At 44.1% G+C, this 24,477-nt stretch overlaps 1 protein-coding gene across 1 annotated transcript in view; it reads right to left on the bottom strand.

Annotated features, from left to right (window-relative positions):
- Positions 1-14,129, bottom strand: part of ETFA (electron transfer flavoprotein subunit alpha) — a 93,393-nt gene extending 79,264 nt beyond the window's left edge. The window contains exon 1 of the mRNA XM_021668236.2: positions 14,012-14,129. Within this exon, the coding sequence (XP_021523911.2) occupies positions 14,012-14,050 (39 nt within the window). The 5' untranslated portion in view covers positions 14,051-14,129. The remainder of the gene's footprint in view (positions 1-14,011) is intronic.
- Between the last annotated feature and the right edge of the window lie 10,348 nt (positions 14,130-24,477).

Below are 24,477 nucleotides of genomic sequence, written 5' to 3'. Positions count from 1 at the left end.
CCAGGCTGGCCTTGAACTCCTGACCTCAAATGATCTGCCTGCCTCAGCCTCCCAAAGTGCTGGGATTACAGGTATGAGCCACCATGCCCGGCCAAGATTAGAAATTTTAAAACTGCATCTATAGAAGGGTTCTAGGAAGCTATCTCAGGAGCCACCACATTGGATAAGGTAGGAACTAGACATGTACAGCTGCTAGAATGCTCCCTACCCAACTTTGCTTTAACCAGATTAACTAAAGTACAGCACTGTACGGAGCAGTTTTATACATAGTATCTTATTTAAAACTCTTAGAACGTCTATGATGGAGGTTCTAGTATTACTCTGACTTCACAGATGAGAAAACTGGAGCTTAGCAGCTACACAGGTAGGAAGCAGAGTTAGGTTATTCTAAGTCCAGGTAGTCTGACTCCAGAATTTGAGTTCCTAATTACCATTACACATCAAAGCACCACCATTTTTAGCTGTTTTATACATGGGTCATTTCTGTAAGATTTCACTTGGCAAACATTCTAGTGCTTAAAAAAAAAAATAGCACTGGTCAAAGAGAAAAATATGACCTCAAAAGACCTCTTTTCCTGCTATAAAAATTCTGTAGTAGAAGAGTAGTATAGAACACGACTAGAGAGTAAAAAAGTACATGTCCATTACTGAAAAGGTTTTAAAGGAAACAAATTTTCATTTTATTATTTTATAACCCATTGCGCTCTACACTTTAGGATCGATCCTCTTTTAACAGTAGTTATGGGAGGAAAAGGAGCCAAATTCTTAAATATTTGAAGATAAAGACTGAAATACTTAATGAGGTAATTGCCTCAAAAGGAACCTCAATCTCTTCAAACACTGCTATTTAAATAAAAATTAACTATGCAGGCCCATGCCACCCATAAATTCTCAGTCAGCAGCCTTACCTGGGCCCTCAAAACTGACTAGCAACGCTATCACGACTTCCTTGTCGGCACTCGCACTTACACTCCACAGCAATGATTTCAAATATCCTCTCCTGATGTTTCTCTTCTTTTTCTTTTTTTGGAAACAAGGTCCCCCTCTATTACCCAGTATTGAGTACAGTGGCACAATCATAGCGCTCTGCAGCCTCAACCTCCCAGGCTCAAGTTCCTCCCATCTCAGCCTCCCAAGTCGCTAGGACCACAGGTACACACCACCATGTCCAGCCAATCATTTATTTATTTTTTTGTAGAGACAGGGTCTTCCTATGTTGCCCGGGCTGGTCTTGAACTCCTGGGCTCAAACGATCCTCCCACCTTTGTCTCCCAAAGTGCTGGGATTACAGGCATGAGCCACCGTGCCTGCCTCCTGATGTTTCTTAAACCACCAACACATTCTGCCCCCTACTCTTAGAAGGCAGCCTCACCTCCTACTTCACAATGACAACTGAAGCCATCAGAGGGGACCTGCTTTCCTTTCCTGATACTCAACATAGAAATTTCTGTCCCTGCCCTATCACAATTCCTGTCCTTGATCTATCACAATGCAAGCTGCTGTGGGTCCTTTCTCCTGGGTCTGATCCCTTTGTCTGGGATCCAGATTCCACTTTCTTGAATCCACTCAGAGACTTTCTGTAATCTGCACTTCCCAGTAATGTCTCCAGTTTCTCCCTTTACCCTGGTTCCTTTTCATCAACATTTAAACATGATTGAGGCTCTCCCTGTTCTCAGCAATCCCGCTAAAAAGCCACAACCCCATATTCCACTCTAGCTTCTCTTCCTCATTCTCATTCACTCCTCAATTATTTGCATCTAGTTTCTGCCCTCACCCAAATTACCAACAGACTCTTTTCAGGTTTTACCTTACTTGTTATCTCAGCAATGTCTGAAGTTACTGACTACTCCCTTCTGCCTTCCATGGCTTAATTTAACCCCTATAGAAGAATGACTCAAATATTTTATATTTATATATATATATATATATATATGAATCTCAAATAGGGTTCAAATCTCTTTCCTAAGTGCTAGACTTATAATTAGGTTACATCCATATATCTAAGTGCTTAACTTGCCTGTCTCATCAAACACTTTCCAACTCAGCAAATTCAAACCTTAACTCATGTTCTCCCTGTTTCTCCAACCCCTTCCCCATACTGCTGCTTCTCCAGACTTCAAGCTGCCCAAACCACGATCAGAGAACTATCTCTGGGTTTTTTTCTCAACCTTACATCTAACCAACCATTAAAGTCACAACAATTCTTCCTTCTAAAGAGAGCTACTCCTAAATCCATTCACTCTCTCCATCATCAATACCAATATCCTAGTGCAGGTCATTATCCTTCTCCTCTATTACCCCAACAGTCTCCCAACCCGGCTTGTCTCAAACTCCAATTCTGCTTCCCTCCAATCCATGTCTCTCAGTGATCTTTCCATGACACAAATCTAACATGTTATCCTCCCCCGCTTAAAACACTGCCATTGCTTCCTGCCCCCTCTGGATATGGTAAACTAGACTCCTCAGGTTGGTTTATCACGCATTTATTTTATGGCCTGATCTACCTCCCGAACCATATATCCCTCACTCCATTTATGCCTTATGTTCAGATACCTGAACTTGCCCTGCTCTCTCAGACGTCCAGGCTTCCCACATGTTGCTCCCTCTGCCTAGGGGACCTCTTTCCCTGTTGCCCAACTAACTCCCAATTAATCATCCTTAGGTTTTCTGCTGAAAGGCCAATTCCTCCAAAAAGCCTTAGTACAGTTGCAGTGGTAAAGAGTACAGGCTTTGGAGCCACCTTGCTTGGGTTTGAATCCTACCTCCACCATAACTTTTCAGTACCTCAGTTCTCTGATTGTAAAATGGAGATGATGATAATAATACAAATATCTCATAGACTTGTTGTGAGGATTAAATTAATAAATGTAAAGCTCTTGGAATGATGTCTGGAACATATTAAATCCTCAATAACTTTTTGTTGTACATAAAAGCCTTCTCTGGGCCTTCTCGGGCTAGTTAGCTTTGCTAGCACCAACATGGCACCCTGTAATTGCCTTTATTACAGCCCTTATCATACCTGACTATATTCACCTGATCGTCTTGTCTTACCCCTTTGATATTGAGTACAAGAGCAATGTCTGATATTTCTTACCACTAGTAACCCTAGACTCTAGTATCCAGCACAGAGTTGACGCCTAGTAAGTGAACTGAACATTCTTTTTAAAAAAACTCTTCATCAGCCAGGCGTGGTGGCTCATGCCTGTAATCCCAGCAATTTGGGAGGCCAAGGCCGGTGGATCACCTGAGATCAGGAGCTCGAGACCAGCCTGGCCAGCAGAGTGAAACCCGTTTCTAATAAAAATACAAAAATTAGCCAGGCGTGGTGGCACACTCCATAGTCCCAGCTACTCGGGAGGCTGAGGCCTAAGAATCACTTGAACTCTGGGGGCAGGAGTTGCAGTGAGCTGAAATCCGTTGCTGCACTCCAGTCTGGGCAACAGAGTGAGACTCCATCTCAAAAAAATTAAAAAACAAAAACAAAAAACCTCTTTATCAAAAGAATGAGACGACAAAGACAAGCCACAGACTGGGAAAAAGACATATCTGATAAAAGATATCTAAAATATATAAAGAACTCTTAAAACTCAACATAAGAAATGAACGACCTGATTTAAACATGGGGGAAGGATCTGAATATACCTCACCAAAGAAGATACACAGATGGTCAAGAAGCTTATAAAAAGATGCTCGACATCAAGATGCCCGCTAGGAAATTGCCAATTAAACGAGATACCACCACACACTTATCAGAACGGTAAAAAACCAAAACACTGACAATAACAAACGCTGGTAAGGATGTGGGACCACAGAAACTCTCATTCATTGCTGGTAAAAACGCAAACTGGTACAGCCACTTTGGAGGATAGTTTGGCAGTTTCTTACAAAACTAAACATAATCTTACCATACAATCCACCAACTACACTCCTTTGTATATACCCAAATGAGTTGAAAACTTATGTCCACACAAAAACCAGCTGTCTACAGCAGCTTTAGTAATAACTGTCAAAACTTGGAAGCAAACAAAATGTCCTTAAGTAGGTGAATAGATAAATATCCATACAACGGGATCTTATTCAGCAGTAAAAAGAAATGAGAAAGACATGGAGGAACCTTAAATGCATATTAGTGAAAAACACCAGTCTGAAAAGGCTACACGCTGTCTAATTCCAGCTATACGACATTCTGTTAAAAGCAGCTATAGCAACAGTGACCAGTGGCTACCAGGGATTAGGGGGACAAGGCACAGAGTTTTTTTTCCGGGCAGTGAAACTATTCTGTATATTGTAATGGTAGATACCTGTCATTATACATTTGTCCAAACCCACAGAACGTACAACACAAAGAGTGAATCCTAATGTAAACTATAGACTCTGGGCAATGCTGAGGTCAATGTAAATTCATTAATTATAACAAATGGACAACTCTGGGACTATATGTTGACAGTGGAGGAGGTTGTAGGTGTGTGGACCAGGGGGACCCTCTGTACTTTCCACTGGATTTTGCTGTGAACCTAAAATTGCTCTAAGAAATAAAGTCTATTTTCAAAAAATTTTATTTTTAGAGACAGTGTCTTGCTATGTTGCCCAGGCTGGCCTCCAACTCCTGGGCTCAAGTGATCCTCCTGCCTCAGCCTCCTGAGTAGCTAGGACTACAGGTGTGTACTACCACACAGGCTAAAGTCCATTTAAAAAAAAAAAAAAAAAACTTTCTGCCAGGCACGGTGGCTCATGCCTATAATCCCAGCATTTTAGGAAGCCAAGGCGGGTGGATCACCTGAGGTCAGGAGTTTAAGACTAGCCTAGCCAACATGGTGAAACCCTGTCTCTACTAAAAATACAAAACAATTAACTGGGTGTGGTGGCACATGCTTGTAATCCCAGCTCCTTGGGAGGCTAAGGTAGGAGAATCACTTGAACCTGGGAGGCGGAGGTTGCCGTGAGCTGAGATCACAACACTGTACTCCAGCCTGGGTGACAGAGCGAGACTCTGTCTCAAAAAAAAAAAAAAAAAAAAAACTTTCTGTTGCAGATTATCATTCTTTTTATTATTTTACTCTATACATTGAGCTATAAAAAGCAATTTTAAGAGTCTAAATCAACCATCCTCCAATGTTGCTTATCTAAACCATGGAGAATTACTTGATTCACTATTTTCTTAATTCTTCCATGAATGAACATAGCTAAGGCCATTCTAGACACAAAGGGGAGACATTTATTCATTACACAGAATGGATGTTTAAAAATGTTTGTTGTCACCTTACATTTATATCTTCCTCTTGTGTGTGCAGGTACGGGTAAGCGTAGGAAGTTTGCTGGGGAGTACTTATGGGAACCACATCCATGAGCGATCAAGGAGCAGGACTGGGCAATGGGAGAAGCTGAACTGTAATACTGCAATGCAGTCACAACAAAGATCTCAGCTGATCCCAAGAGGGCCCTGGAGCTGGCATGGCCCTTAAAGAGCTGTCAGTCACTGAAGCAAGGGCACTGTAGCTCCTTCTTTTCACATAAAGTCCAGTTACTCTAGGACTATATTTTCTTAATTTCCAGGGCCCCTTCAGCACATTCCCCTTTACGTTAGACAGAATCCACATGAACTCTTTTTTTAATTTTGAATAATCAAACTAATGTGACTGATGCTTTCATATGTTTCTAGTTTAACCCCGGAAGTGCCATATGAAAAGAACTAAGGTGTAGACATCACCCTACTGGACTTCATACTGTATTACAAGTCTACGGTAACCAAAACAGTATGGTACTGGTACAAAAACTGACATACAACCCAACCTAACAAGTTAGAGGACACAGAAATAAGGCCATACACCTACAACCATCTGATCTTTAACAAAGGCAACAATAACAAGAAATGGGGAAAGGACTCCCCATTCTATAAATGGTGCTGGGATAACTGGCTAGCCATATGCAGAAGATTGAAACTGGACTCCTACCTTTTACCATATACAAAAATTTACTGAAAAGGGATTAAAGATTTACATGTAGACTGGGTGCGATGGCTCACACCTGTAATCCCACCACTTTGGGAGGCCAAGGCAGGTGGATCACCTGAGGTCAGGAGTTTGAGACCAGCCTGACCAACACAGTGAAACCCCATCTCTGCTAAAATTACAAAAATTAGCTGGGCATGGTGGTAGGTGCCTATAATCCCAGCTATTCAGGAGGCTAAGGAAGGAGACTCGCTTGAACCCAGGAGGCGGAGGTTGCAGTAAGCCAAGACTGCACCACTGCACTCCAGCCTGGGTGACAAAGCAAGACTCCATCTCAAAAAAAAAAAAAAAAAAAAAAGACTTCAAACTATAAAAACGCAAGAAGAAAACCCAGGAATGCCATTCTGGACATAGGCCCTGGCAAAGATTTCATTACAAGCACTCCAAAAGCAATTGCAACAAAGATAAAAATTTACAAGTGAGGCCTAATTAAACTAAAGAGCTTCTGCACAGCCAAATAAACAACAAAGTAAACAGACAACCTATAGAATGGTAAAATTTGCAAACTATGCATCTGACAAATGTCTAATAACCAGAATCTATAAGGAACTTAAATCAACAAGCAAAAAACAAAAAACAAACAAGCCTATTAAAAAATGGACAAATGACATCAACAGACGCTTCTCATATGTGGCCAACAAGCACACAAAAATGCTCAACATAACTAATCATTAGAGAAATGCAAATAAGAATCACAATGAGACATCTCACACCAGTCAGAATGGCTATTATTTAAAAGTCAAAAAACAACACATGCTGGCGAGGCTGCAGAGAAAAGGGAATGCAAATTAGTTCAGCCACTGTGGAAAGCAATGTGATTTCTCAAAGAACTTAAAACAGAACTGCCATTCGACCCAGCAATCCCATAATTGGGTATATACCCAAAGGAATATAAACCATTCTACCATAAAGACACGTGTATGTGCACGTTAATGGCAGCACTAGTCACAATAGCAAAGACATGGAATCAACCTATATGTCCATGCAGAGGGTGGACTGGGTAAAGAAAATGTGGTATATATACACCATGGAATACTACACAGCCATTAAAAAGAATGAGATCAGGTCCTTTAGAGCAACATGGATGGTGCTGAAAGCCATTATCCTAAGTGAATTAATGCAGGAACAGAAAACCAAACATGGAATGTTCTCTCTTGTAAGTGACAGCCAAACATCGAGTACATATGGATACAAAGAAGGGAACAACAGATACCTGGGCCTATTTGAGGATGGAGGGTGGGAATCGAAAAACTACCAATTGGGTACTATGTTCATTACCTGGTTGGCAAAATAATCTGTATACCAAACACCCAAGACACATGATTTACTCTGTAATAAATCTGCACAGATGCCCTGCAAACCTAAAATAAAATTGGCCCAGGAGTTTGAGACCAGCCTGGGCAACATGGTGAGACCGTTTCTACAAAACATAAAAAAAAATTAGCCAAATGTGGTGGCACATTCCTGTAGTCTCAGCTACTTCGGAGGCTGAAATGGAAGGATCACTTAAGCCCGGAGGTTGAGGCTCCAGTGAGTCAAGATCACAACACTGCACTCCAGCCTGGGCAACAGACTAAGACCCTATCTCTTAAAAAAAAGTTGGAAAAAAAAAACATGTCTAATAAGAACACATATGATATGCAGTTAAAGTAATGATAAATGATTTAAGACAGACAAAACTAAAAAATGAAGTGAGGTTTTTATTTAAAGAAAACCCTTCACGCTATTTTTTACTCAATAACAATATAAAGGCACCTCAGTGTGCAAACATAATTTCACAGATATCCTTTCAGTGTTTTTCAGTCCTCTAACTAGATTAAACCTCTCCCAAATATCCTCCATGTTCTTTCTGTAACAATGATCACACTTAAAATAATGCGTTTCTGGCTGGGCGTGGTGGCTCACGCCTGTAATCCCAGTACTTTGGGAGGCCAAGGCAGGTGGATCACCTGAGGTCGGGAGTTCAAGACCAGTCCAACCAACATGGAGAAATCCCATCTCTACTAAAAATATAAAATTAGCCGGGTGTAGTGGCAGGCACCTGTAATCCCAGCTACTTGAGAGGCTGAGGCTGAGGCAGGAGAATTACGTCAAACCAGGAGGCGGAGGTTGCGTGAACCGAGATCACACCATTGTACTTCAGCCTGGGCAACAAGTGCAAAACTCCGTCTCTAAATAAATAAATAAAGTGTTTCTTCCTCAATCTGTTTGCATCACAAGGACAGGGACTAGGTCTCTCTTGTTCTCCACTGTGAACTTGGTATCTCTGGCATACAACTGGTACTCAATGAATATTTAGTAACTAAATGAAAACTTTTCTTAAAATAATAAAAAACTAAAAAGCAACTATTTCCTCATTGATAATGTAATCATCTAATATGTATAAGGGTAGCTAAACAGTATATAAACAGTTACATCACTAACACAGACACCCCATCGTACTTTTAGAGAAGTTCTCTATACTCTGACTAGACTTGGTTGCAAATAGCAAACTATGAAGTTTTCTTTCTCATGCCAGCCACATACCCATATAAAGCTGACTGGCCTTTATGAGATAGTACATTTCTTGTGGGCAGAGTTTAAAGAGGTTATCACCCTCTCTGCACCCTTTCAAAGCCGAACTTCTTGAAAATAATTTCCACAGATACCAACTCCACTACCTCACCTCCCATTTTCTCAATTACTCACTCAAACTGGCTTTCACTTCCACAACACTGAATCCAATCCTTTCAAAGTCACCAAAAAGTTCATTACAGCTAAGTCCAACGAACACATTTTGGTCCTTCTCTTATTCAACCTCAACAGTTTTTGGGTTTTTTTTAGAGGGGGTGTGGTGTTTGAGATTGGGTCTTGCTTGCTATGTTGCCCTGCCTGGTCTCCTGAACTCAAGTGATGCTCCTGCCTCAGCCACCTGAGTAGCTGTGACTACAGGCATATGAAACTGTGCCCAGCGTCAGCTCATTTTTGAAATTGTTTTTACTTTTCAGTTTTTTAGAGTTCTTGCTAAGACTTGAACTGTATATTCACATAGTAAACTACCACAGATGCTAAAAGAAGGAAACAAAAAAAAAGCTGTAATCTCTGTACTTTCCCTTACAAACCCACTTACAACCTAAAGTAGCAAGAATGATTTTAACCTGTACCGCCGCCCCAATCATCTTTGGAAATCAGGTGTAATAAGGGTATGGGGGAGGGTGGCGTTTGCTTCTTAATTTAAAAAATTAATAAAATGGCAAGAATAAGCTATAAAGTCTTTCCAAGTCATACCCAAATGGATAAATAATATATAAAGTCACCTATCCCTATTTTAACATACATTTTGTAATTTAAAAAATGTATATTATATTTCTGTACTTTAAATGCTTCCTTTAATCTTTTTAGTAATAAAATATAGCAGCTTTTAATCATGACCAGAAATGTTATATGACATTGACTGTAATACTAAAAACACAGTCAATTTACTTCACTTTCAGAACAGACAAGACTCTTAGTAGACACATTGGCAGGCATCATAATTTTACTGAATTCACCTTACGCAATAAATTTTCTTTTAGAACCACACCAAAATTGGCTCTTTTTCTTCTTTCAAGAGAAATTTAAATTTGCATGTAAATTACAGAGTTCAATCTTATTCTTCAATACTAGACAGAAAAATGTCATGTTCCTTCACACCAGCTTCGTAGTTTCTCAATCCCAATAGATACTCCTTCCCACCTGGCAATGAACACAGTAACAAGAACAGTCAAATGACCTTAAAAGTGCTGCTTCACTCACCACAAAAATTTTTTTTGGCATCTTCTTATTCATCAATAAATCAATTTCAAGAGCAAATCAATAAAATAATAACAATAATTAGGATTACTATCCCTGCAAGAACATTAACTGCAAATGCCTACTTCTTTTCCTCTCGGTGTGTTCTCTAGCTCTTTATTATAGATATTAAAACTACCTTTGTTAACAGATGACTTTGAGGACCATTCCCACACACACAAGGATGAAAGACCAAAGTCTTCATGGCACAAATCAGTCAAAACCAAAAATGGAAACTTACATTCCAAATGCAAGTCACTGAACTTATACTAACCGTTTAACAAGCTGTGGTTAAAAAATATATACAAAAAGTTTACCATCCTTTTTTTTTTTTTTTTTTTTGGAAACAGAGCCTGCCTTACTCTATCACCCAGGCTGGAATGCAGTGATGCTATCTGGGCTGACTACAGCCCCGAACTCCCGGGTTCAAGCAATTCTCGTGCCTCAGCCTCCTGAGTAACTGGGACTACAGGTGTGCGCCATGGAGCTCGGCTAGTTGTTTGTTTTGGTAGAGATGGCGTTTTGCCATATTGCCCAGGCTGGTCTCAAACTCCTGAGCTCAGGTGATCCACCTACCTCAGCCTCCCAAAGTGCTGGGATTACAGGTGTGAGCCACCATGCCTGGCCCCATCTTAACCATTTTTAAGTGTATAGTTTAGTAGTGTTAACTATATTCACATTGTTAATAGTTTATGGTAATATTTTAACTAGAGTTCCTAACTTTATTTTATAAAATACAGTTTTGGAAATGTACCCTCTTCCTATACGCATTAATGGTTACCTACAGAACAAATTTTTTTTTTTAATTTTAAGAATGGGGATTTGAGATAAACTATTTTAACCTTGTGAGAGCAAACATATATATGTAAATAAACAGGAGTCAGATTGAACAGGCTCCCACTTTATAAATATGAGACAACTTGAACATAAGGTAGAAATGGATTATAATCTACTAAATAAGGATCCATGAATCCATAAATCCATAAATATGCAAGAAGATAACGTTCTTCCATACAGCAGAATAACTAAAAAATGTAGAAGGTATCATGGAAATAGAAAATCACCATTTTGCATCATAGTAATCATTTATCAGGCAAAAATCAACAGATGCTAAGAGTGGGTAAAAGTCTGATCAGAGGCCCGGCACAGTGGCTCACGCCTGTAATCCCAGCACTGTGGGAGGCCGAGGCGGGTGGATCAAGAGGTCAGAAGATCGAGACCAGCCTGGCTAACATGGTGAAACTCCGTCTCTACTAAAAATACAAAAATTAGCTGGGTGTGGTGGCGCGTACCTGTAATCCCAGCTACTCAGGAGGCAGAGACACGAGCATTGCTTGAAAACATGAGACAGAGGTTGCAGTGAGCCGAAATAGCCCCACTGCACTCCAGCCTGGGTGATAGAACAAGACTCTGTCTCAAAAAAAAAAAAAGTGTGATGAAAAATAGGAGAGTTACATACATAGTCTCAATGTATCTCCTCACAAATTAGTTAAAAACTACAAAAGGAGGAGTATTAACTTAGTGTAGAAACCTGGCAAACACCACTTTGGCTAAGTAATTAAAGTTAGCATTACCACTAACCAACATTAAGTACCTCCTAATATGATGCACAGGGAACATAGTTATCACTTTTGTGCTATTCCCACCGAGAATACAGGACCTGAATCTGATCATAAGGAAACAACAGACAAACCCAAATAGAGTGACAGTCTAGAAAACAGAAGGCCTGGGGAAAAAAAGAAAAGAAAAAGAAAACAGAAGGCCCGTACTCTTCAAATACACCAATGTCATCAAACCCAAAGGAAGGCTGAGGAACCTTTCTATCAGAGTAAAGAGACATGAAAACCACATGCAGGGCACCTGGAGTGTCTTAGACCAGAAAAAGGAAAATTGCTACAAACAGTACTAATGAGACAACTGGCAAAATTGAATATCCGTAGATTAGAAAACAGTATTTTATTGTGAAACTCCCAGATATTGCCAATTACAGTGCAGTTAGAAAGTGAACTTCGTTCTTTTAAAATATCACTGAATTATTTAGGAGTAAAGGGCACATTTGCAACGTACTTTCAAACGGTTCAGAAAGATAGTATTATGTATATATGTAGAAAGATAAAGCAAATGTGTCAAACAGCTAACATGCTGGGAAAACCAGGGAAAGGGTTTTGAGATCTCTTCCTACTATGCTTATAACTTTTCTATAAGTGCAACTGTTTCAAAATTTAAAAACTTAAATACCAGGTATATGTACCTATTAATATATGTGTCCACTTTAGAAGTGTTGCAACCATTTGTTTTATGCTAGAAATTGAAATCTCTCAAACATTCTTAATGACTTTAAAACAGCTATTCTACTTAGCTTGACTTCAAATTTTAAAAACAAGTCAAGGTCAAAGTCCTTGGCAAACCCCAATGAATATTTGGAAGTCATGTCTATACACATTAGCCAACGGTGTGGATAATAAGAATTACTTAATCATTCCATTTTTTTCTGTTAGCTCTACAAAATTACTGAGTCCTAAATTCCATCCCCCACCACAATTATAATTTCACTTAGGCCAGACTTGTAATCTGTCCACAGAATTGTTTTCCAGCTGTTGCACAGAGAAGCATTCTTCTGTAAATCTGGCGCTGGTTCCTGGAATTTCCCCAAATTCATGACTTTCACTTGTTTACATCTAGATCCCCTAAGAGGGGGAAATATGTCCTGAGGAGAAGACAGGACACTTACCTGAAACATGTGGGTTTAAACTCTTTAGGGGAAGATGGAGTCAGGGGTCAGGACTTTTTATCAAACAAGGAATATACACAAGAAAAAAAGATGTCTAAGGCCAGGTGCAGTAGCTCACTCCTGTAATCCCAGGACTTTGGGAGGCCAAGGCAGGTGGATCACTTGAGGCCAAGAGTTCAAGATCAGCCTGGGCAATATGTCAAAATCCCATCTCTATAAAAAAATACAGGAAAAAAAAAATTAACCAGGCGTGGTGATGTGCACCCGTGGTCTCTGCTACTTGGGAAGCTGAGGAGCATCGCATGAACCCGGGAGGCGAAGGTTGCTGTGAGCCCAGATCGTGCCACTGCACTCCACTGCAGCCTGGGCAACAGAGCCAGACTCCGTTTCAAAAAAAAAGAGTCCAATGTCTACAGACATCTAGAAAGAGCTCCAGCTATACCTCAGAGAGAAAAATCCCAGGAGTGGATGGGGAAAATATCCATGTACCAAAAAAAAAAAAAAAAAAAAAAAATTATAAAAGGTACAAACCATTAGGTAAGTTTCTGACCCAAGTTTACCAATCTTGTTTCTCCTTTTACCTAAATGTAAATTAGGAAAACTACAGAATCCACAATATAAATTATTACTTGACTTACCACTGGTCTCCAAATACTACTCTCCCACAGCATTGAGAACGAAAATATATTTCCTATCAGTCCTTCTCACAAAGGAAGAGAGAAATGTGGTTTGTCACTAATTAAACACCGAAATGTACCACTGTCACCAGTTACCTGGCTATTTAACCTACAATATGCTGGTTAAAAGCAGGTTAGTATATAAAAAGACGTCTGCCTTTGAAAATTAGCTAAGCTGTCAAATCGGACCACAGGTTTTACACATGCAATGACCTGAACTCAGCCCTGTTCCATAAGCCAGAAAGCAGAGTCAGCTTCCTTAACTAGCCACGCCGCCTCCCACCCCACCCCACCCCACCCCGGCCCTTAGTGAGTGGGTCGGAGCAGCCACAGCGCGCCCAAAGTGTTTATTTCTTCCAGAAATGTCGGCCTCTGGAAGGAATCCAGGTTTGAAACTTTCCCCAACAGGGCATTCCCCGGCGACATTTTGTTCCCTCGGGTGTGGAACAAATGTGGAGGACCTGGCGGTCCGAAAGTGCCCAGAGTGCCTGAGAAAGGTGGGAACCGGCAGGGCAGACAGTGGGCCAGGAGGACGCAGCAGACACGCAAATTCACATCATTCGGGGTCACCTTGACCCCCGACCTCTGACTTCTGCCCCGAGCCGGCGGCCAGGAAGGTGTCCAGCGCAGGCCCCAGAACTTTCGAACAAGCCCCAGGCTGGGACCTGCCGGCGGGCGCGAGGGCTGTTTGGGTCTGAGGGAGCCGGGGACCTTTGCAAGACCCCATAGGGACGGCAGGTTGAGGGAGGACCGTCCCTGGGCTCGCCCTCCCCGTCCGGACTCACCGCCCTCCGGAGCTGCCCCGGAGCCGCCGCTCGGAACATCGTCTCCGCTCCCGCCGCAACCTCGGCCTCCCAGCAGCCGGTGCCCGGCCGAGCGGCGCCGCCTCCTCCAGTCACCTAACGCTCGCGAGACGCGCGAACGAGATCGGACGCCCTAGGCCGGGAGCGCGAGCCCGCGGTGCCCGCCTGCCCATTGGGCGGCCGCACAGCCAATGGAGGGCGAGAAGTTAGGCGCTAGACTGGGAAGTGGGGCAAAGGTGAGGCTGTTCCCTTGGGGTCTTCGAGGAAGCCCGGGCCGCGGAGGTGCGGAGACTGAGCCCGCTGATGACGGAGCTCAGACTGTACTGTCTCCCAGCCCCGCAATGGGCGGCATTGTTAGAGTGAACCTCAAAACTGAGCTGACCTCGGGGTGACATACGAGTGGAGCCATGCTGACTCCAATTAGATACCTTTCCCATATGCTCCTGTTTCCCCCTGTCCTTCCCCGTGGTAGCAGTTGTCACATGGGTTGTAATGACCTGAGTATTTGTCTGTCTCACCATCTGACTAAGATCTCTAAGGGCAGAAAGTATGCCCTGCTTTTAAATGTTGTGTCTATCTGCAACACCTAGCGCAATGCCTGGGCCATAGTAGGCGTTTAATCAGTATGTGTTGAATGAATCAGCAAATGAATAAATGACTGCTGACGAGTCCGGACTTCATCGCGACATTGTTAAATAGGAAAGTGATATGTTCCGGAATTGTCTCAATTCCCAATTCGGCAACAACGTACCTTTCCAATGTTATCTAGTCTATCAACAAATCCCGACGATTCTACCTTCAAAAGATAGCCAGAATCCAGCAATTTCCTCCAACACCCTTTACTCCTCCGCCAGAACCACCTTCACTCAGGACCCTATCATCTCTCACCTGGATCATTGCAAAGCCTCCTAGCTGGTCTTTATGTTTCTACCCATGCTTCCAGAAACCTCTTCTCCAAACTGATGGACTGATCATGACCTCTGCTCAAAGCCCTATGATGGCTCCCTCTCCTCCCACTACCCTCTTCTCTCACCGTTCCCCAGACACACAGGCCGCCTTGAGCACACAAGCCTGCTCCTCTCAGAGCTTTACACTCTGACTGTTCCCTCTGCCTGAAATGCTCTTCCCTTGTTACACGTGTGGCGTGGCTTACGTCCTCACTTCATTCAGATCTCTGCTCACAAAATGCATTTACAGAAAGGCTGATCTTGGCCTCTGGACCTAAAATAGCACCCAGGCCCCTCCCAAACTCCCTATCACCTTGTTTGATTTTTCTTCTTTTTTTGTCACCTCCTAACGGGATGCACTTGTTTATTGCTGATCTCACTGCATTGGAATCTAACTTCCCTGGAGCAAGAGTCTTGTCTGAACCAACAAGCATGCTAAGGGCCCTGTGCTTTTTTGGTCGTCCCTCTGTCGGAAATTCCCTTCCCCATCTGACAAGCCTCTTTAAAACCCAGCTCAAGTGACAATTCTTCTTTTATTTTGTTTTGTTTAAGACAAGGTCCCACTCTGTTTCCCAGGCTAGAGTGCAGTCGTGCCATCACAGCTCACTGCAGTCTCCAGCTCCTGGGAACAAGCAATCCTCCTGCCTCAGCCTCCCAAGTGGCTGGGGTTACAGTCGTATGCCAGCATGCCCAGCTATTTTTTTCTTTTTTCTTTTTTTGTAGAGACAGGGTCCCATTCTGTTACCCAGGGCTGGCCTTGAACTCCTGGCCTCAAGTGATCCTCCTGCCTTGGCCTCTCAAAGTACTGGGATTACAGGCATAAAGCCACCATGCACCAAGAGACATTTCTTTCGTAAGCTTTCTCGATTCTCCAGGATGAATGAATCCTTTCCTCTTCCTCACTCTTCTAGCTCTGTGAACAAGGTGATGAGGACCCATCTTAAACATAAGCAGCCACTTCAAAAATGTCTGAATTCGCCTGTAATCCCAGCACTTTGGGAGGCCAAGGCGGGTGGATCACGAGGTCAAGAGATCAAGACCATCCTGGTCAACAAGGTGAAACACCGTCTCTACTAATACAAAAAATTAGCTGGGCATGGTGGTGCGTGCCTGTAATCCCAGCTACTCAGGAGGCTGAGGCAGGAGAATTTCCTGAACCCAGGAGGCGGAGGTTGCGGTGAGCCAAGATCGCACCATTGCACTCCAGCCTGGGTAACGAGCGAAACTCCGTTTCAAAAAAAAAAAAAAAGTCTGAATTCATGTGGCAGACGGAGCTGTGGACCCCTGCGCCCCAGTAAATCTGCCTGTGGGAGGGGCAATTTAGCATTCCATGTCTCACAGCATTTGCCTCCTAAACCAGTTCCCCACTGAACTAGAATCTGAGACCTATGGGAGTGGAAGGGAGAGGGAAGGGTCGTTTTAGTAAAAACGGAAAAGGATATTTTACTAAAGACCATGTAAAAACCCGAGATACAAACTCACCTCCTTCCCTGCCTCCTCACCCAGGACAAAGCGAAACACAAAAGGGGAGAGTTGGTCGGGGGAGTTCATCAGCTGCTGTGCCCAGCAGAGGCTTGGTGTCCCTGGGATTCCTGGCAGAGCAGGTCAGAGCCGAGGGAGAGGCTGAAAATGGGCACAGTTGTGACACCTGACCAGACCTGTTTTGATCACACAGGAGACACCCTCTGAGGCTTTGGGATGAAGGGGTATCAGGGTTCTACAGTCACATGCAGGTTATGTACCAGAGAAATGTGTGTGCTAAGAAATTTCTATTAGCGGATTTTCCCTAGAGGTATATGATTTCCCCACTCCGTTATAAGCTGCTTTGGTGGCAGGACCCACGGTTTCTTTTTATTTACTTATTTTTATTTTATTTATGTATTTATTTTATTTTTGAGACAGAGTCTCACTCTGCAGCCCAGGCTGGAGGACAGTGGCGCGATCTCAGCTCCACCTCCCAGGTTCAATCGATTCTCCTACCTCAGCCTGCCAAGTAGCTGGGATTACAGGTGGCCACCACCACGCCCATAATTTTTGTATTTTTAGAAGAGATGGGTTTTCACCGTGTTAGTCGGGCTGGTCTCAAACTCCTGACCTCAGGTGATCCACCTGCCTTGTCGTCCCAAAATGCCGGGATTACAGGCGTGAGGCACCATCCCCAGCCTATTATTGAGTTCTTATTTGCAGACGTTCGTGGAGCATTTGTAGAAATATTTGTCCAATGGTCTGGGTGCAGTGGCTGACACCTCTAATCCTGGCACTTTGGGAGGCCAAAGCAGGTGGATCACTTAAGGTCAGGAGTTTGAGACCAGCCTGGCTAACACGGTGAGACCCCATCTCTACTAAAATACAAAAATTAGCCAGGTGTGGTGGTGTGTTCCTGTAATATCACCTACTCAAGTGGCTGAGGCATGAGAATCACTTGAACCTGGGAGGCAGAGTTTGCAGTGAGCTGAGATTGTGCCACTGCACTCCAGCCTGGGTGACAGAGCAAGACTCCATCTCAAAATAAAAAAGAAAAAGAAAATAAATATTTGTCCAAAGAAGAAAGGGCAGAAAAGAGAGGGTGGAGGGAGGAGGATTCAAGGACTGCCACAGTCGGCCCTTGAAGATGACTCCAGCATATTTGGAGCAATACTTTCTCCGTAAGCCAATTTCAGGAGCAGCTCCTCTAGGATTCCTGCTGGAAACTTAGAAGAGGAAAGTTCCCGGGACAAACTACAGTCCCAGCTGCTGTGACTCTCTGGGGGTCACTTCAGCATCCATTCTAAATCCCTCCTCCCCCCAGCTAGCACCTCCCCTGGTCTGCATGGCTAATGCCTCCATCCTGCCTCGTGGACTGAGGATCTGAACCCCTGATCAGCATGCCCTTCTCAAGCCAGGGTTGCCGCACTGCCTGTTTATTGTCACAATTGGGCAATGGAGTAGTCAGAGGCACCCACGTGGATCACTCTCAGCCAAGATGACTCCCCTTCTGGTCTTCTGGTCCCTGCATACCAGGTGCCCAAAGTGCCCAGGTGGCAGCTGTAGCTTAAGCTCAATGGGACTCTTGCTGTGTCCTCTGGTGAAAGATTCCCCCTTTGGGGACAAAGACCTCTAGCCGTACAAGTCCCAGCACTATATTCAAGGAGTATCCTGGAAGATGAACCCCAACCTTATCAAGTGCTGCCTCCAAGCTGCTGCTTCCAGTGGGCCTTCAGCAGCCATCCCGATATCCTATCAGGATGGCAGTGTCTGGATGATCCAGACTGTGAATTGCTTAGGGAATCCTGTGATCACGGACTCATTTCTGCACCTCCATTGCAGTAAATTGGGTCCCTGGTCTGATGCGATGTTATGTGGGATCCTGTGACAGTGAATCAGATACTGGATAAGCCCTCAGATAGATAGTGGTGCTGACTAAGGTCTTGAGGACAGGAAAGCTAAACAGTACCCAGAATATATGTGTTTTCTTGACACACATAGGCTGGGCACAGTGGCTCATGCCTATAATCCCAGCACTTTGGGAGGCCACGGCAGGCAGATCACCTGAGGTCAGGAGTTTGAGACTAGCCTGGCCGACATGGTGAAACTCCCCATCTCTATTAAAAATACAAAAATTAGCTGAGCATGGTGGTGGACACCTTGTAATCTCAGCTACTCAGGAGGCTGAGGCAGGAGAATTGATTGAACCTGGGAGGTGGAGGTTGCAGTGAGCTAAGATCGCACCACTCAACTCCAGCCTGGGTGACAGAGTGAGACTCCGTCTCATAAATAAATAAATAAATGTGAGTCTTGACTTTTTCCAGATGAAAGTGATTCCATGTAGTTAGGATGATGAATCTTGCCTTTTCCCAGATAGAAGGGGTTCCATGTGGTCACTTTGCACCACGGGGCCAGCCGGTCTTCTGGAGGAAGGGTGTCATATTGGGGACTCGTTCAGCAGCAGCAGTAGCTCAATCAGCCTTCGTAAGTGGGAGCCCATGCTATTAGGCTCCTGCCACCTCTCTCTCTACTGCTGTGGTCATTTCATGCCTATGCCCTTAGTACCAGCACTAGGTGGCTGATGACAGAGGCCGACTAAGGTCAACTGGCACAGTCATTTTTGTCCTCGTAGTTACATGGTGGCTCTTCAGTGGTGGATTGTTTCTGGTGAGTGTTAACATGTTATACAAAGGTCTTCACACTTTATGCGCACTCCAGACATCCATCCTCATGCCCCTACCCCAGACCTCCCTGTCCCCCATCTTCCATTTCCACCTTTCTTCTTCCAGGGCCCTGGCTAGCCAAGTAGGCCATTCCTCGTTGCCCCTGAGTACATAGATATTCTATGCTTGAGATGCCTCTCTGTGCAGGAAAAGGAGATGACCGAGTGCGCATCCTGGAACTCTGCCCATGGAGATTTTCCTTTACCACTGCCTTTCAAGGCTGTCCCTAAGTAGGGCTATAATGCAACTGCCATCAATTTTCAGCTTGAACGCACATGCTCAGCAGACCCTCCATCGACCAAGTACAGGATTTTTCCTCCTTTTGTCAGCGGGTCATAAAGGATCCTACATACAGCCAGAAGGGTGCACCAGGGGACGCGTGCTGATGCAATAGTGGTATCCGTGGGGGTCTGGGCTGCCAGCTCATGCAACTTGCTTGTACCTTCTGGTCTTACTTGCATTAAGTCCCAGATGTACCACTTTGATCTTAGGGTGCATTGTTACTGACTGCCTGGTATTGTGACTTGGTGGGTTTGACAGAACCCAGCTCGTGATGGGTAATTCGTGGCATATGGTCACTTGGCGTCTATGATGAGGCCAGTAGCACACCAGGAGTTTTCCTCAAAAGGCACGTAAGTCTCCACCGCAGATGGCATGGCCTTGCTCCGATACTGCAGGGGCCTCTGCTGTCATTCTCCCAGTAGAGTCTGTCATAAACTCCACACGGCATCTTTTCCTACCACTGACACTAATACCATCTATGGAAGCACAAATGACCAAGTAGCACACCGCCTGGACCTGCCATATAGCCTTTTGATGCTCTGAGCTTCACTTAATGCTGGCAGCCTTTTGTGTCACCTGCACTGATGGCATGGGTCGGAGCAGTATTTCCAGGTGTGGAATATACTGTGTCCAGAACCCAAAGAGGCCTATCAGGTCTTACGCTTCTTTCTACATGATGGGAGGTGGAAGAGGCAATAATTTGTCTTTTTCTTTGGATGAGATCTCCTGGCATGCCCTGACCCTGGACTCCTAAACATCTTATGTGGCAGGCCCCTGAATCTTTGCAGGATTTATCTCCCACCCTCTAGAATACATGTGTCATCCAAGGACTCTAATGTGCCATCCGCTTTTCTCCATCCAGCTGAATCAATGTAATGTGATTGATGTAAAAGATCAATGCGATGTTCTACAGTATGTCCAGATGGTCCAGACCTCGTCAGGCTGCGTTGTGATTGATAGATGCTGAAAGTTAACATAGCCCTGGGGCAAAGCTGTGAATGTATATGGTTGTTTGTTCCATGTGAATGCATACTGTTTCTGATCCACTTTCCTCCTAGGGCTAGAAAAAAACCAATTCACCAAATCGATGTCCACATAAAATGTACCTGAGGCTGTGTTACTCTGCTCTAGCAAAGACACCAAAACCGGTGTGGCAGCAGCAATAGGGCTACTATTTCTGTCAGTTTGTGATAGTTTGCTGTCATCTTCCAGGTTCATTCTGGTTCCTGGAGGGATAATACTAGTGAGTTAAACAGGAAAATGATCCTCAAAGGTTAGAGCCTTAAAGTTTACCTCGTTGTGTGCTGTCAAGGAGGCCCTCTCGCTTTTATACATGGTTCTCAATTGCCTGTTAATTATTCCTACACCTTTATAATTTTTATCCAGGGCAGGGAGCTTAGCAATTGCCACCCAGTGTCACTGTCTTTACTACTTCCCCCATATTTCCTTCCACAAGCATCCCATCCCAATTCGCCACTAGTGCAGTCTTAACAATTGGATACCACCTTATGCCAAAGGCTTGTTCCAGCTACCAGCAAGGTTGTGGTCATCCGTGCTAGTCTGGCAAGGAGTAATACAGCTCAAACCCCCATCTTACCACCTGTTTTCCCGACCACTACCGCCCTCCTGCTTTCTCTTGGATGCAGGCTCGAGGCAAGTTCAGAATACATGATGACAGTTAGGGATGCCCTTAGGAGCCGCACCTGTGTGAGGGATGAGACAGCAGAACTGGGCAGAAGCAGTAGCCGAACTGATATGCAGGCCTGAACAATAATCTCGTGAAATATGAATTAATCTGTTTTTCATTGTGTTTTTTTATGCAATAACAGTATAGCCATATATAACAGAATATATGTTGACAGACTAAGCACTCACCACAGTATTCCCAACTCATAGGAGGACAGCCATTCAAAAATTTAGAAAATTTAAAATGGACTATATATTGTTTTTGTTGTTTTGAGACAGAGTCTGATTTTCTCACCAGGCTGGCGTGCCGGGGAACAATCTTGGCTCCCTGAAACCTCCACCTCCCAGGTTTAAGCAATTCTCATGCCTCAGCCTCCTGAGTAGCTGGGATTACAGGTGCATGCCACCACGCCCAGCTAATTTTTTGCATTTTTAGTAGGGATGGGGTTTCACCATGTGACCTCAAGTGATCTGCCCACGTCGGCCTCCCAAAATGCTAGGATTACAGATGTGAGCGACAGCCTCCAACCAAAATGCAATATATATTCTTATGTGACATATTTAAAATAGAAGGCCAGGCACAATGGCTCATGCCTGTAATCCCAACACTTAGGGATGCCAAAGTGGGTAGATCACTTGAGGTCATATGGCAAAACCCCATCTCTACTAAAAATACAAAATTAGCTAGGCATGGTGGCACGTGCCTGTAGTCTCAGCTACTAGGGAGCCTGAGGCAGGTGAATAACTTGAACCCAGGAGGCGTAGGTTGCAATGAGCTGAGATCATGCCACCGCACTCCAGCCTGAGCGACAGAGCAAGACTATGGCTAAAATAAAGTAAAATAAAATATTAGGCCGGGTGTGATAGTTCATGCCTGTAATTCCAGCACTTTGTGGGGCTGAGGTGGGAGGATCACTTAAAGCCAGGAGTTAGAGACCAGCTGGCCAACATGGCAAAACCCCGTTTCTACAAAAAATTTGCCAGGCATGATGGTGTGCACCTGTGGTCCTAGCTACTTGGGAAGCTGAGGTGGGAGGAACGCTGGAGCCAGGAGTTCAGGGTTACAGTGAGCTAGGGTTATGCCACTGTACTCCAGCTTGGGCAACAGAATAAGACCCTGTCTCTTAAAAAACAAACAAACAGGCCAGGTGCCATGGCTCATGCCTGTAATCCCCGCACTTTGGGAGGCCAAGGCAAGCGGATCATGAGGTCAGGAGATCGAGACCATCCTGGCCAATATGGTGAAACCCCATCTCTATTAAAATATAAAAAACTAGCCAGGCATGGTGGCGCAAGCCTGTAGTCCCAGCTACTCGGGAGGCTGAGGCAAGGGAATCACTTGAACCCGGGAGGCAGAGGTTGCAGTGAGCTGAGACTGGGCCACTGCACTCCAGTCTGGCGACAGAGCAAGACCCCATCTCAAAAAACAAAAGAAAACAAGCAAATAAACAGAGCTGGGCATGGTGGCTCATGTCTGTAATCCCAGCACTTTGGGAGGCTGAGGCGGGCAGATCACCAAGGTCGGGAGTTTGAGACCAGCCTGACCAACATGGAGAAACCCCGTCTCTACTAAAAATACAAAAAATAGCCGGGCTTGGTAGCACATGCCTATAATCCCAGCTACTCAGGAGGCTGAGGCAGGAGAGTCACTTGAACCCGGGAGGCGCAGGTTGCAGTGAGCTGAAGTCGTGCCATTGCACTCCAGCCTGGGCAACAAGAGCGAAACTCCATCTCAGAAAAACAGAACTAAACCAACCAAACAAACAAAAAACACACACAAAAACACGTGCTCGTGCCTTGAGGACCTTTGCGCTTGCTGTTCTTTCTGTTTGGAATGCTTCAGCTCCAGATCTTCTACACGGTTCGCTACCACTCTTCACTGAGGTCTTAGCTTCAATACTACTATACCCCATGGGCTGGGCTTTTCCTCACCACCCTCCATATTTTTTCCATTTCCAATGTTTAATTTTTCAGAACAAGGACTTTGTTCTATTCACTGTGGTATCCCTGGCACCTAGAACAATGTCTGGTACTCACAGAATGAATGAACAAATGAATGAGTGGGTGACTGGATGAGCAGATGCGTGTGTGAAACCTCAGACTGTCTGGCCTACCCTTTCTCTCTCCCTCTTCCTCACCCCTCTGGCATTTGCTGCTTTTGTTTGATTGATGGTTTTAAATAACTTTTATTAAGATATAATTCACAGGCCATACAAGCTACCCATTTAATGTACACAAATCAATGATTTTTAGTATATTTGCAGAATTGTATGACCACCATCACAATGTTTGAGAATATTTTCACCTCAGAAAGAAACTTCAGACCCTTTAGCCATCACAGTCCTACCACCCCATCTCCCAGCAAAGTATTGTCGAGGATGTAGAGAAACTGGTACCCTCATACATTGCTGGGGAACCCACATAAATGGTGTGGCTGGTTTGGTGATCAGTCTGGCAGTTCTTCAAAATGTTGAACATAGAGTTACCATATGACCGAGCAATTTCACTCCTAGGTGTTATCTAAGAGAATCAAAGATATATGTCTCATTAAAACTTGCACACAAATGTCCATAGCAGGTCGGGTGCAGTGGCTCGCGCCTGTAATCCCAGCACTTTGGGAGGCCAAGGCAGGCAGATCACTTGAGCTCATAAGTTTGAGTCCAGCCTGGGCAACATAGTGGAACCCCATCTCTACTAAAAATAAAAAAAATTAGCCAGGATTGATGGTGTGCGACTGTAATCCCAGCTACTCAGGAGCCTGAGGCACGAGAATTGCTTGAACCGGGAGGTGGAGGTTGCTGTGAGCCAAGATCACGCCGCTTTACTCCAGCCTGGGCGATAGAGCATAACTCCGTTTTAAACAAACAACAAAAATAACTCCAAATGTCCATAGCAGCATTATCCATAATAGCCAGAAAGTTAAAATAACCAAAATGTCTAGCAGCTGATGAATAGATAAGCACAAGGTGGTATATTCATAAAATAGAATATTTAAATTCAGTAATAAGGAGGAATGGAGTACTGATGCATGCCACCACATGGATGAACCCTGAAAACAATATGTGTGAAAGAATCCAGTCACAAAAGACATACTGTATTAATTCCATTTGCATGAAATATCCAGAATAGGCAAATCTATAGACACAGAAAGTAGATGAGTGGTGCTAAGAGCCAGGACGATGGACCCAGCTCTTAGGGACGGGGAGTGACTGCTGATGGGCACGGGCTTTCTTTTGGACATGATGAAAACGTCCCAGAATTGGTTGTGGTGATGGAGACGCAACTCTGAAAATATGCCAAAAGCCATTGAATCATACACTTTAAATGGGTACATTGCATAGGTTGT

This window comes from Aotus nancymaae, unplaced genomic scaffold (genome assembly GCF_030222135.1).
Source record: "Aotus nancymaae isolate 86718 unplaced genomic scaffold, 86718_ANA_hifiasm-v0.15.2.pri h1tg000003l, whole genome shotgun sequence".
Classification (NCBI taxonomy): domain Eukaryota; kingdom Metazoa; phylum Chordata; class Mammalia; order Primates; family Aotidae; genus Aotus; species Aotus nancymaae.
Note: the sequence above shows the minus strand (reverse complement) of the source record. Positions and strands in the feature narration are given on the sequence as shown.